The sequence below is a fragment of the Camelus bactrianus genome, chromosome 5 (assembly GCF_048773025.1).
Source record: "Camelus bactrianus isolate YW-2024 breed Bactrian camel chromosome 5, ASM4877302v1, whole genome shotgun sequence".
NCBI classification, from domain to species: domain Eukaryota; kingdom Metazoa; phylum Chordata; class Mammalia; order Artiodactyla; family Camelidae; genus Camelus; species Camelus bactrianus.
The window spans coordinates 42,619,996-42,635,376 of record NC_133543.1 but is presented as its reverse complement, the minus strand read 5'-3'; the positions used below and the strand labels follow the sequence as shown (position 1 = coordinate 42,635,376).

General features: G+C 36.8%; 1 protein-coding gene across 15 annotated transcripts in view; it reads left to right on the top strand.

The window, feature by feature from the left end:
• CCDC148 (coiled-coil domain containing 148) overlaps window positions 1–15,381 on the top strand; it is a 325,980-nt gene that overhangs the window by 81,858 nt on the left and 228,741 nt on the right. For all 15 annotated transcript variants that reach the window (XM_074363720.1, XM_074363726.1, XM_074363722.1 and 12 more), the window contains 2 exons: window positions 9,701–9,839; window positions 12,071–12,277. In XM_074363720.1, the coding sequence (XP_074219821.1) occupies window positions 9,701–9,839; window positions 12,071–12,277 (346 nt within the window). The remainder of the gene's footprint in view (window positions 1–9,700; window positions 9,840–12,070; window positions 12,278–15,381) is intronic.

The following is a 15,381-nucleotide window of genomic DNA, read 5'->3' as shown; positions in this document are numbered from 1 at the left end:
CATATATATGGCACTGTTTCTATTTTATAAAGCAAAAAAATACAGATTTAAAAAAGTCTAAGTTCAAGGGGGAAAAGGAGCCCATTGATATTTATTGACACCTATTAGGTGACATGACAAGTACATTTCATCTGAATCCTCAATATACCCCATTTTAAAAGCTCTGTTTTACAGATTTATTTGACAGCTGTTGCTATAGGTAAGCAATTTCCCCAGTTTCTGAACTACTAGACAACTGAGCAGGAATGAGTTTCTTGTGCTACCTGAATAGAAAGGTTTTCCCTCACACCACACCACTTCAAGCATGTCTATGTACCAGGATGTTGGTAAACTGAGTTGACTACTTACTATAGCAGTGCTGTTGAAAAAAAGTGTGATGCGAGCCGCAGGTGTGAGCCACATATATAATTTAAAATTTTTAATTAGCCATATTAAAATATTTTAAAAGATAAAATGCCATAGTGTATTTTAACTTAATAGTTCCAAAATATTATTTCAACATATAATCAATATTTAAAATGTATTAATGAGATATATTACATTCTGCCTGTCACACTACAGCACACCTGAATTGGGACTGACCACATTTCAAGTGCTGAGTAGTCACATGTGGCCAGTGGCTACTATCTTGGACAACAAAACTTTGAAAGATATTGGTTTTTACTAAAACATATGTTTTTAAAAAGTTGACTGCAGTTGAACCTGTTTATTCAGCACATTTTTGATGCTATTTAGATTCTCTTTGGACTGTATTTCATTAGTAACATGAAGACAAGTTTAATTGCTTGTTTTAGACTCATGAGATGGTGGCTTTAATTTCCTAACATTTGGATGAATTAATCATATAGATGAGACATAATTGTCTGATCTGAAGCCAATATGTGACAAAAGCTCTGCAGTGATAACAAGTGATTTCTACTTCATTGTTGGATAAGTATATTAAATTTTATAATGTTGATTCATAATTTATCATTCTATTATTTTATGAGTTACAGATCTGAACTGAAATCCACGATGAATTTAAAAGCTTTGTCCCTCTGTGTATACATTGCCAAGGCCCAATAGTTTTATATTTTTTCAACTGAATTATTTTGATTTACCCTAATTATTGGTAACTTTCAAGATGTCTAGATATTATCCTTATATTTTTTCTTTTATTTTTTTCTCATAATACAGAAACAATGACATTTATTAGAGAAAGTTTTTTATAAATTAAGGCAAGCAAAGAGAAAAACAAAGTTTGTCTAAGTTTACAGTACCTAGAGATATCCTTTGGTAACATTTTGTGTATTTGTGTTGTTTATAAAAATGAAAAAATACTCTACACATATCTGTTGTTTTTCCTGTTTATGAGTCAGATCCAATATTATTTATTTTTTCAATACATGTATACTAACCTATGTTTTAGGTCACTGTATTAAATATTCTTTTATAGCTTATTGTTTATTATGTGCATGATACTACAAAGTATGATTGTAATTCGACTACACAAATTCAACCCATTTCCTGGCTTGGGACAATTATTTATTACATATTTTGATATTTGTTGTAAAAAACTTTGGAACAAATAACTTTGTCACTATGTTTTGAGTAATCCCATGATTACTCCTTTAAGAGAAACTACTAGAAATGAAATTCCTGAGTCAAAAGGCTTGAAAAATTTAAGGCTTCTGAGGATATTGCCTTATTCCCTTCCAGAAAAGTAGAAACAATTTATATTTTCACCAACGGACTTTATATCATTTGGTTCATCTTTTGGACTTGTTGATAAGGGCATTGGCTATTGCTGTGTTGTGTATCACCAGGGTCTTGTTCATATTCTCTTTCTCTCTCTTTTTCAATATTGATCTACATAGCATATCTCTATCACAGTCCTTATGTGAGTTTTGCCAACAGAATTGGCAAAAAGTTAAAAAAGATAAAAAATGAAATAGATAAACACCAGAATCAGAAGCCCGCATTCAAGACACAGAGCGTGGCCTCACATGATTTTCTTTAAAAAAGTATTTGAACAAACCTGTACTTACATGTGTGACTGTGGCTTGATTAACACGAGATAGAAGAAAGAGAAGGGGGCATAAGAAACAGCTGACATTTGCTTACCTAATGAAGTCATAACAAGTTAAAACGTCGACGCCTTAATTACCAGGTGGCATTTTTTCTCTGAGAATGTAGTCTCAGAACTTTCAGGAACTTTTAGTGCCTGGGCATGTCCAGTCTCGGGTTCTGCATTTCTTGTCTGGGCTGGTTGTGTGTCAAGGGTGGTTAATAAGGGGAGACGTGCTCAGAAATAGGAGCATAATTATTTGAAAACTGACGTGTTTGCTTAGTCACATGGGTTACATGACCCACTCAAGCAACATCCTGGGTCACTGCAACTCCCATTTGCTCTTGGCATAGTCCCACATGGGTTGTCCAACCTTACCTTGGAATTTATATTTCTTGTGGGGAGGTAATAATTGCAGACTGTGATTTTATTTGTTTGTCATGTGCATTTCATAGCTTTCTCTTTAAATACATCCTTTAAAATACTTAATTACTTTAAGATCTTGAATGAAAAGCTACATTTGGTGATTGTTCAACCTACTTGGGGTTTGTTGTGAGAATAATGTATATTTTAAATTCTCTTGGCTATGGTGGAATGCATTTTATCAAGAGAAAAAAATAGGTCCAATTTCTGCAGGATATCCCCAAAATCCATCTTAGATTTTGCTTTTGCTTAATTAATAATTCTGTCTGTATATTTACTTACATGTTATGTTTGTTTAAATGTATTTATGAAAAGTATATTTAAGAATAGTGGCTATAAATTTCTAATTCAGCAGTCGCATTGTTAGTATCACTGCAGCCCCCATCTGCCTTCTTGATATAATTGTTTCAACTAAAAACTACACAGTGTAACAGTGCACGAGGTTTCATTTTTTAATACTTCAGGAGACTGAAAAATCAGGATTTTACAGGATGGAGTGAGAGTCATTTACAAGAGGTTTGTTCTTTGCTGGGTGTGAAATCAAATTAAGCTTGAGTGAATCAGATTGGAGAAAGTGGAAACATAGCAGCTTGACAGATTTGAGTACAGGACAATTGATACATGTTATTTTTTAACCTTGATAATACCTATAGAACTTGTTATTAAAATAATAAAATGTGTCGCTATAAGCAGAGACAAGATTAAAATTTCTATGGACAGGATTGTCAAATTTTGACACGGGAGAAATTATAACGCCTATTTTGTAGATCAGATCAATCGTTAATAACAAGTTTTCCCTACTCTTTATATGTTGAAGTCTGACTGTGGGTAAATAGAATCCTTTGAGGAAACCTATCATTACAACTGAGACTGTGGGGAACCAGTAATGTAAGAAATAATAATCACCACACTCACAGGTTTATGTTTATTTGCCACACTAGTGCCTCTAAAAGAACATAAAATTAAACATTATTAATGTCTAAAAAAATTAACAGACTGAGAGGGAACCATCACTCTTCTATTTTCAGTCTTAACAATTTCTTAATCATTACTGGTAGTTGGTTTGAGTTGATAAGTGATTTTACGTGACAATTAAAATTTCAGAAGTCCTCATGACGGTTAATTAAATTTTTCCTCATCTCATCTCAAAGAAGTAGCCCAGTTCTACTCTTCTTGCTTTTGAACCTGGAAAATTGAGTCACAGTATCTATATAAAATAACTCCATTCACTTCAACTTTATTGCACTTAAAAATGTTCTTGTACCCCTAAAGTGAAGAATACAATTGTAATGTGGAGGCAGATTTTGGCTCAATCGAAGGATTTTTTAATTTTAATTAGAGCAAATAATGTGTTTGCAGATTATATTGTCTTAACTGATTTTGTTCTTTTGAGTTTGAGCTATTTTTGTTTAGTTTTGGATTTTGCTCTTACAAACAGTCTTTGGTGTTTTCCCAGTCAGCTGAGTTTTACTATAGATGCTGGTCTCTGGCCACATTATGTTTCCATCTTTTTAATCTCTACATCCTTCATAGTCCTTTCCTTCCAAAGCAATATCAGGATGCTACATTCAAAAATGTTATTTTTCTCCCCTTCAGTGAGCTATCAAATAGGATATCTTTGGACAAAAGTAAGAGAATACCCAGCTCCGGTCAAAGTAACATAAGTAATAAGGTGATTTCTTATTTCACACAAAGTGCAAGTCCAAGAGAGAAGTCCAAGTACAGTGAGGTCTACTTTTCTGCATTCTCTTGCCCTGCCTTCCTGCAGGGTGGATGACGTCTGCCAGACAACTGCAGCAGTTCCACACCTCAGCACTCAGAAGCAGAAAGGGACCTCGTCTTCTTTGACTTGTTTAGAGCTAGGAAACCTTTGCCCCAGATGTCTCACATTTCATTGGGCGGAATTGGGTCTTTTGTCCATGACTCTATCAAACACTGGCCAGAGAAATGGGAGACTTGAGAATGGATGTTTGTGAATGGCTTAAGATCAATCAAGATTCACCCCTGGGGCTGGAATGGGGCTCACCTTCCCTGAAGTGGGGGGCCTTTGGAGGGAAGTAGATCTGATATAAAATCAGGATTCTGATGAGCAGGATCAAGAGTACGGGAAATGTCTGCTACAATTGCCTTTTCCTTAAATTTCTTATGATGAATATAATTCTTTAAAACCTAGCATTTGGGATGACTGAGCCATTACATTTTACTTTTAACAGGCTGGTTTATCTTGATCACATTATCTCAAAACTTCCACTAGGAATTGTATTGCCTCTTAAAATAGTAGCATATGTTGGTAGGGACGAAGGACAGTTTAGATGTATTGCCACCATCCTAGCTACTCCACTGTCAGAAAATATACATTCTAAGTAAAAAATTGAGCTTTCTATGCAAACTACTTTAAAAATACCTAAATAAAAACTATACTTGCTATGAACATAGCAATTGCAGCTTCCAAATAAATGACAGCCTCCTCTTCTGATCAGATCCCATCCCTAAACTCTCTTATAAGAAATTCTGGAGTCATCACTTACAGAACTCTGCCGTATTTTCACTTTCCTGTCACCCCTTAGAGGGGGGCTTTGGATGCTGGTGCAAGTTCTGACTTTGACGTATGGGCCCCTAGTTGTTGTTGTTAATTCTTCACTTCAGTGGATTCTGACCATACTCCTGGGAGCCCACTTTATCCTGGCTGTCAGCTCCCACCTAGTAGCCAGACTGAGCAGAGCCAGGGGAGTCTGGAGGTGAGGACTGCACAGTGGGAATGCATCTCCCAGAAAGACAATGCACATACCCAAACAAGATCTAAGGAGCAAATTCGGTTGGTCAGAGATGAGTCTGAGGCCAGGGAACCCTCTGTAAACCAGGCTGAAAATCAAAGATAGATTTATATTTGGATGATAGGCTTGGGGTGGGGTGATGGGTAGCCAGCCGAGAAGACAGTTTCAGGAAACAGGCTAATTAGATTCAGTGTTTGGAAGAGTCTGATTTAAAAAGACAGCTTTGAAAAGTGATATCAAGTTGTATTTTCTAGAGGGTCAGACTTACTGCAGCCAAACAAGCAGATTGTGTCAGAGCATCTTTTATCCACGTTAATCCACTGGTGGCTCACTGCAGTCCTGTTTCTCAGTGGAGGAAAACTATGTGTCCCCCTGACACTTACACTTGAAGAGATAAGAGTTTCTCTTTGGGGCAGATTCACTGTGGACAGTCAAGGCAGTCATCAGATGCTGATAGTGGCATCAGCTAGCTTCCAGAGGCACTAATTACCACTTTGCTGGAAAGCCCCTTTCACTCTGAGAAAGTATAAAACGACTTTCAGCCAGGTTGACTACACAGTGTTTAGTTTCATAGACTTGTTTCAGCTGTTAAAGGACCTGTTACTCTAAATGTCTTATTTGCCACCGTTGGTTGCCCACCCCCTCCCCTCTCCAGTGTATTTTGATGTCATGGAACCAGAATCCTAGGGAAGTGATTTAAACTATGGTGAAAATCGGTAGCTAAATTAATTGTGAGTCAGTTTCAGATTTTTGTAATGAGTCAAACAGGTAGAATTAGGGAGACAGTTGGCCTTGGTCTGGTTGAATTCTCACAGCCTTGTCAGCCTCCTTTTCTGAATTACATGTTTTGCTTCATATCCTGGGAAATCATGATGAAATGATATTGGTGGACTTCAGTATTTGGCAGTAGGAGATGGTGGGTGAGGACTGAGTGGTAAATAGCTCCCACTCCTGTAGGCTAAAATTTCTTTCTCTCGTGTCCAATAAACCCAGAAACTGTAAAATCTTATTATATTATAAAGATGTTCTATTATAAAGATGAAAATTATGAAACATTTTAAACTAGGCATTTTGGATGGGCCAAAAAAACCCCAGAAATTGCAGAGACCTACCAAAGATCTTTTGTCTAAAGATATTTTTAAAAATGCAAAAGTTTAGGATAATTTTAAAGTCTTTAAATTTTTTAAAAAATTACAGTCACTTTTCAAATTCAGAAAGTAGATGCGTAATCAGATTATTTTTCAACATCTCTGTAATTTAGCTCGTTCTATCATCATAAACACCAGCAAAGCAGTTAAACAAGAACTTTGGAAGGTAAAAGCTAACCTTAGTTATTTTCTATAATTATGCTATTCTATATAGGTTTTTTTTTTTACTATGAAAAAAGGTGAAAGTTTGACTAGAAAAGATAAATATTCAAATTTGAATTTAAAAATTCAGATATATTAAAGTTGATTTTATTTTAGATGCTAAATAGGAGATGGCTACTTCGTTATTGTGAAGAGGCTATCACGTATGAATAGTCCTCTCAGATCCATCCAGATCCATCCAGACCCACCCAGAAGGCTCGGTGTGTGTAGTGGTGGGTGTTTTCTCCCTCACAAACAGCACCCTGATGGAGGTGTCTGACTCTGCCACTACAATGGCCAATGTGAATGTTTGCTTCAGAATTTAAGCCGGAGGCTCTGGAAACTGCTATAAATACTCTAAAAATAATAATATTGTGAGTATTTATATATATATCATTTCTTATAAGTATGTTTTTCATTTTTATCCTACATATACTAGAAAAATACCTTACAATTTGGGTAATTGTGATAATTGGAAAAAGCTGTTGAGATGCGAGGTTTCTAAAATCAATAAGAGCAAAGTGGATGTGATCATTGTTCATGGCACACTTGGCTTGAAATATCTAGTTTTAATGTTATATTATCATTTCATATGTTTAAGTGGTTTTAATGTTGTCACTAAAATGTGACCGAATTAATACATTCATGCAAAGTATAAACATGCACTGAGTGCCACAAATTCTCCTGCTGCTATATTTATTTATAGCAATGTACACTACTTAATGTGTGCATTTATTTAAAAAGCATTTTTGTAAATATTTGCAACTTGCATTTCTCTTTGAGGATAGCCACAATCTTATACTACAATTCAGTATGAGAGATCATCAAAGCAATTAACTTAGAAGTACTTCACCATTTACCAAAGGATTTAAACTATTTCTGAAAATTATGAGTAAAATGGCTCATAGATTGTCTCAGGTCAGGTTCTGTAAAAGCAAATCTGAGGCAAGGATCGCAAGAACAAGTGATTTATTGGACAGTGCTCTCAGGAGAAGGATGATGAGAGAAACAGGATGGAGGAGGGGAAATGTCTGTGCAGAAGACCTCAATAGAAACAGACTACAGTTTGCTCTCCCAGTGAAAGGCTGGAGCACAAATGGCATCAGAGCTGGTTTCATCTTGAGGCAGGTGGGCTGGCCTTCTGTACCCCCATGTCAGCCAATCATTGGCTGGTGTTGGCTCTCAAAAGTGGGTGGGAAAGTAGCCTCCTGCATGAGGCAGGTCCCATTTGGCCCAGGACAATTCTCTGGAGGAGGGAAGTGTATCTCTGTATTATCATCCTCTCGATGACGGCAATTCTAGCTCATCAATGTGATCTAGCACGGCACCAACAGCATCCTTTAGATGACAATTTAAAGGAATAGAGAACTTATTGGACCTAGATTCTGTCACTTCCTCCTCCCCAGCACATAACACTCCAACACATTTGTATTTGTAATCAAATAAAGATGGAAATTCAAACCATATTCAAGTCCCTTTGATTACAGAATGTTTAAAAGCATTACTGAGGACATGGACTTTGGGTCTATTTTTTTTTTTTGCGGGGGGGGGGAGGGTTGCTTGCTGTGTAGTAACAGAGAATTTCTGTAGCTAACTCTGTTGTTAAAATGCATTTATGTTATCATGAATGAACAAGTTCCTTGAGGGAAGGACCTGAGATCCTGTCCATGAAGACTTGAGGGTGTTTTAAAATCCAAGTACACTCAGGCAAGCCTTTCTCTAGGCTTAAGAGTCCTATTTGAAATGCTTTATTTTCAGAAGCCTTTGGCTGTCTCTACATACATAACTGATTTAGACAGAACCCAAACACGCGGTGTGTTCAATGAATGAACTCATCTCAAATTCTTTCTCTGCGCTCGATCATTATGTCACATGGAAGAACTGTAGAGTTTGCTTCTTCCTGATGGAACACTTCCAGCCCACTTTTTCTTCCTATTATAGAGCTGTTGAATCAGGTTATCTTCTTTGAAAAAGAATTTTTTTTCTTTCTTGCTCCTTATCAGAATAATGAGATACTTTACAGAAACGGTAACTTGGATGACGACAGTACAAGTCCCATTAGTATCATTGGTTTACAGAGGTTTTTATTATTTTAAATTGTCAAATACTTTTCAAGGGCATAGAAGACTTTGTAAAAAAATTCTTTAAATTACAGAATTAACTTTACACAAGACCATTGACATCGCAGAAATAAACAATAGCAAGTCTCCATTTTAGACCAAAGAAATATTTGTTGCTAATAATATCCCCTCTGATTGCATCTGTATCTGATTATCCCAACAGGAATAATAATATGCAAATAAACTTAGAATAATAAAGAGACATTAATTCAGCCTAGCGTTCAAGCTGACATTGCAACTTTTTCACTCTGTATAGGGCTTTGCTAGTAGTTTGTACAGAACACAAACCAGGCCAGTGCCTAGGAGTGTTCTGAACTAAAAAGGCATTTTGGAGCATGGTGGACATGTTATTGGGAAGGATCCTATTTACAAATGACTCCGTTAGTGATCTGAAATTGAATGTCATTGGTTATCTTTCTACTACTACTATCTAGGCTTATCCCCACAAATCAAGAAGTTTAGAGGGGAAAGTAAAAGATAATTTTAGACACTTTAAAAGTCAAACCTTAAATCAGTGCCTTCCTCAGGCCGTCATTTCTTTTGTGTACTTGTTCATTTTACTATCTGCATTTGTATTTTTCTCCTGTCCAGAAATAGGAACTTTGTTGAATTAGCAAAATTCCTTTTTAATATGTATGCTTAATAATTTATTTCCCAATCTCTGTTTATTTCATTCATTGGTCATGATTTTTAAAATGTTGTTAGAGGCAAGACAGAATAAATACTTTAAAAATATGTTTCGTTGTCAAACTTCAAATTATGCCTAGAGCTCATGGCAAGACCAAATAAAGGACTGAAAAAACCCACTGTGTTAGAATTTAGAAACTCTTCTATAGCAGACATTTAATTTGGATAATGTATTCTTTTTTAAAAAAAAAAGACTTCATTTTATGTAATCATTATCACTGCTAACAGCTTAAACAGTTTGAAGTCCCTCAAACTCCATGATTGCTTCACAGTATGTTATGACATTTTTGTCATTTCTAGAAACTTCCAGTTAAGTGATGAAGACCACTGGATTTTCCAAGCTGTTTTGGATCAGTATCCTGGGGATCTCTGTGGCAGAAGGACTCTGTATCTGGACATGTTACAAAGATATTTTCCTCGCAAATCGAGGCATGATTTAGTGAGTGCTGGACCCTATATACTAACATGTTAAATTGTTTTAGTGGTTGATAATTATTAAGTGATACACACACACACACACACACACACACACACACACACACACATATGCACACACACTTTAAATGGTGCTCTAAAATTATTTTTTTCCTGCACTCTAGAAAATAATAAGTCTGAAAAATGAAAGTCTGCCATTTTTCAAGTCTATATGGTGCATAATAAGGTGTGACAGAGACCCCTTTAGCAACATTTACTCTTCTGTAGTTTACTTGCCTCAGAGAGCTTCAGCATGGCCCCCTGGGTTGCTCTGCTAGTGTTTGACCTCCAGGTGTCTGTATATTCACCTACCCACTTCAGATGTTCTGCCATCTCTGGGTCTTGCCTGTAAGTGTGGTACCTGATCCACCATTCACATAGCCTGCAACACCTTAGCCCTTCTAGTCATGGGGAAGCCAACACTTGCCTTAGGAGCTGGTGCTTACCTATACCATCTCCTCCACAATTCCACTTGGTCCCCCTAGATGGGCTTGAAACACAAGCGCTCCAAATTCAGAACTCGGAGTCAAGGCTGAAATTTCCCTGAGCAGGGCCTGGGAAATGATGGTTTCATTCTTTAATGGACAAGACCACAAAGACAGGGAAACAAAAGTTACTATGTCACCAGTGAATTTCACAGTAACTCACTTTAAAATGTATATATAAACAAATATGCAGAGACTCTTGACTTTTAAAAGAGCCATGCTATAAAATATTATCACACACTCTTCATGTTTGTAATTGCTTTAAATCAAGCAAGTGACAATACTGACATGTGTATAGAACTTATGTCAGTCATGTGTGAACTCCTGTAACACACGTAACAGTGGATGATAGAAGGATGATATCCTTATTCTTCGGATAAAGAAACTGATGCGAAGGTCACAAAGCTAGTATGACCAGTCTCTCCTGTCCTCTCCCTCCCACCCCACCACCCAACAGTTATTTGTTTTAATTCTGACCTTTATTTCATAGCAAATGCCTGTTATGTAAAAAACATGTTATATAAAAATTCATTCTAGATTATACAAGTCTTGATTTATTAAATTAAATCTTAAAAAAAATTCCTATTGATTCTATTTGCTTCTGTGACCAGCTGTCATTTTTAACTATACAGATCTTTGTATTTACCTCCTATTAATGTGATAAAGATTTTTACATTTACTTCTTGCTTTGGGTTGATTGACATCATTTCTGCATGGCATATACTTCCTTTCTTAATGTTTGACAGGTTTGAAGCATATTCCTGGCTTTGGGGAATAAAGCTAAGAAGTTTAGAGATTTTAGTATCTGGTATTTGGTTTAAGTGAAGCCATAGCCTGTTTCATTATGCAGTTAATTAACCATACCTAGATTATCATTTTAGGTAGGACCAATCTTATTCTGCTTGCTAGCTTCTTTTCTCATACCACTTAGGGGTTAAATAATGTGTCAAATTCAGAGATGAGGCCTATACTGGCAAAATAAAGAATTATTTAGGTCACTGACTCTCAATTTCAGGAGACACACCTTTATATAAAAAGTATTTCAGGATTACTGACAGAGATTTTTCAAACTTCTCAGGCTCTCTCCCTTTCTGTTCTTTTCCTCAAGACTCTGAGATCTCCTGGGGTTGGGATTGATTGCCAGCAGTTACTGTTGGTACCTGTGTTAGAATGTCATCCCCTCAGGAGTGAGGGATGGGAAGGGTTAATGTCATTACAGTAGTTACTTCAAGTTAGATGTCCTGACATCTGATTGTTTCAGTAATCAAGGGCAAATAGAGTTTTCAGGATTATTGTAGCAATTTTTAATGTTCATTAGCACGTCTAATTGAAGAACTTGAAGTCATTGTTAATATGCCAAATCCGATTTAGAAATGGAACATTTTTGAAATTATATGTGAGGGAGATAATGTTTTCTGCTCATAGAATCATTGCCATACAGAGGCAGAAGTTGTTTTAGGGCTGCCTGGCCTGACTCCATCCTATATAAGGACTTAAACATGTTAAATGACTAGTCCTCAGTCACCAGTTAGCCTGGGGCTCAGAACCCTGGGACTGGTACCTGGTCCTGATGGCTGCATTTGCTATTACGATGTTTGTCCCCCATTTTACAAAATCATTGGTTATAATTCATTTTATTCATTTTGGTAACAATGACATAAAGCATAGGCTCACATTCATAGTAAGTTTTTACCAACTGTTGTCTTTTCAGGTCGAACATGAGAAATATTGTGACCAGTATCGCTTTGCCAAGGAGCAGCGAAGGATCCTGATATCAAGTTGGAATAAGAATAGGAGAGACTTTATACAGAAGGCTGTGCTGACACTCGCCGAGGCCTGTGCAGCTCATGAAATGGAAAGCACGATGGCTAAGGACAGGAAAAAGCAACAGGAAGTGTGTGCTGATCTGAAAGCCAAGGTGAGACGCTTTGCAGAATGCATTTCGGTATTTGCCTGGGTATTCTTTTAAGAGTCCACTCTTCCCTTTCGTTCAGTTCCAACCTAAAGTCTCATTTCTCTAAAAAGCCTATTTTGAATAAAATTGTTAGTTTGAACCATACGAAGTTGTAATTGTTTAGGTCAAAAATTGTGAACAATCAACAATTTCATATGGTTCAACCTGAAGTAACTATAGCAGGAAGTTAATTATTGACATTTTGATTGAGGGTACCCAATACCAACCACAAATGCTGAACACCAGAGTGAGGTGCTGGATGAAGGTGCAGAGTATGATTATAAAGTAAATGTCTGATGCTGGTTCAGACCCATGGACCTCTCATTCACATTAAAGATGAATAAAAGGGGGTCAAGTTCACAAACGAACTTATTTACAAAACAGAAGCAGACTCAGACACAGAAAATAAACTTACGGTTACCGGGGGGAAAGGGGAGGGTGGGAGTTCAGGATTTGCAGATACTAACTACTATATATAAAATAGATAAACTACAAAGACCTACTGCATAGCATGGGGAGCTATATTTGATATCTTGTAAAAGCCTATAATGAAAAAGAATATGAAAAGGATATATATATATATATATATATATATATATATATATATATATATATATATATATGTATGTATAACTGAATCCCTATGCTATACAGCAGAAATTAACACAGCATTGTAAACTGACTATACTTCAATTTTTAAAATTTTTTTTAAATTTTAAAAGGGTCAAGTTATGAAGAAGAGAGAGGATTTGTGAAGAAGTACATTGGGGAGAGCTTGATGGATTATGTGTGAGCCCTTAACAGAGTGAGAGGGGGAGCAGGTGGGATTTTCTTCCTCAGAGGCTCAGCAAGGGGCTCCCTGTCGTTGGAGGCTTGATGACTGGTGTCTGACGCTCACAGGGAAATACTGAGGGACTGACTGCCTCAGTGGCAGAACTGAAAATAAGAGTGGCTGCTGCATTGGGAGTAACTGCATCCCCCAGACAAGTCACGGGTGCCTGAGTCCTGAGGTCCCACGTGGGTCTGGCCTCCCTGGGAGTGTTGGCCAGGCCATCAAAAAAATTGTATCAAGGTACAGCATACATACTGTAAAGTGCACAAATCTTGATTTATTGATAAATAACATGGTAGAAGGATGATGGTGCAATGAGAAATTTTGTTCTCTTGATGGAAAAAAATAACCTGGTGGATGTCGCATTATAGCAATTAATAGTATGTAAAAACAAATGTCTCTTTTCCTGTAGTGAAAAATGCCTACAGGAAAAATGTCTGCTCTGCATTTTTTTTACACAAAAAGATAATTCTTTTGACACTGCATGAGTTAGGGACCCAAAAGCAATAGAACCCACATCAAGCCTGATCTACCACAGGCTACAGAACTAATGCATGTTTCTTCTCCATCTGTGGCTGATAAGAAACACTCAGGGGTCAGGGGCCATGATAAGTCCTTATATACTCCAGTCTGTTTATACTTTGCACATGTGATCATTAACCCTTGAGCTACGCTATAGGTGATACTTTCTTTTTATTGTATTACATTGAGGTAAACACATATGCAGTAGAGTGCATAGAACATAAGTGTGCTATTGAATAAAGTTTTACAAATGTATGCCACCCCATAGAAATACCACTGATATCAAGATACAGAACATCTCAGAACGCTCCCTCATGCCTCTTCTTAGTACATACCAGCCCCACCCATAACCACTAATCTGAATTCATCACCATAGATTAGTTTTGCTTCTTCATGAATTTCTATGAATTGAACCATACAGTATATACTTCTTTGTACTTCTTTCACTCATCATATCTGTGAGTTTCACCCTTGTTGCGTGTTGCAATTATTTGTTCTTCTTGAAGCTGGGTAGTATTTCATTATATATATACACACCACAATTTATTTATATGTTCTCCTGTTGATAGAAATTTGAGCTGCTTCCAGGCTTTTGCTGTTATGATAATGGTGCTATGAAAATTCTTGAACATGTCTTATAATGGACTTATGCACTTGTATGTATTGGATAAATACTTGGGCGTGGTATTGCTGGATCATAAAGCTCATGTGTGTTTTGCTGTAGTAAAAACTGCCAAATAGTTTTCCAAAGAGGTTATACAAATTTGCAACCAGTGTCAGTTACTTCACATCCTCACCAACACTGGTATTGCCAATCTTTGATTTCAGCTGATCTGGTGGATGTGTATAGGCACCTCACTATGATTTTCACTTGCGTTTAAAATCAAGCTGTTGAGCAGCTTTTCTTACGTGTATTGGGCATTTGAATATCCTCTCTTGTGAAATGTTCACTTATGTCTTTTGCCCATTTTTCTATTCCATTGTCTGCTTTTTTCCTTATTCATTTGTATGTTCTTTATATATTCTATATACAAGTTGTACTTTTCCTCTAGTCTGTAACTTGTCTCTTCACTCTCTTAATGTTGTTTTTTGATGAACAAAACTTCTTAATTTTAATGCAATTCTGTTTTTTTTTTAATTTTTAAATGTCTTGGAGATATAAGTTATATACAGTGAAATCACCTTTTTTAGTGTACATGTAACCACCACCACAATCAGGATATAGAACTGGTCTGTCACCTTTAACAATCCTTCAGGCCTCTTTGTGGTAAACACCTCACCCACCTTCAGCCTTTGGCAAGTGCTGATCTCTGTCCCTATGTTTTGCCTGTTCTAGAATGCCATTTAAATGTAACCATGTCATATGTGCTCTTTAGAGTCTGGCTTTTTTCACGTATCATAATGCCTTTGAGACCTAGCTGTGTTGTTGTATAGATCAATGGTTTTTTCTTTTTATTGCTGAGTAGTATTCCATGATATGGATTTATCACAGTCCATCCATTCACCAGTTTTGGCATTTAGTGTGACTTTGCTTCTGGCAGGATAGGCTTGAGGCTTTCTCTGGGAGCCTGTGCCCCAGAGAGAAACTTGCCACTCTCACTCCTTTCCCTGCATAAGTTTTTACTAGCCACTTGCTAGCCTGGCAGGGGAAGAGGCATTCTGCCTTCCTGGGGCAGCCTCAGGCTTAGGCAGGACTTATGTCCCTGGGTCTTGA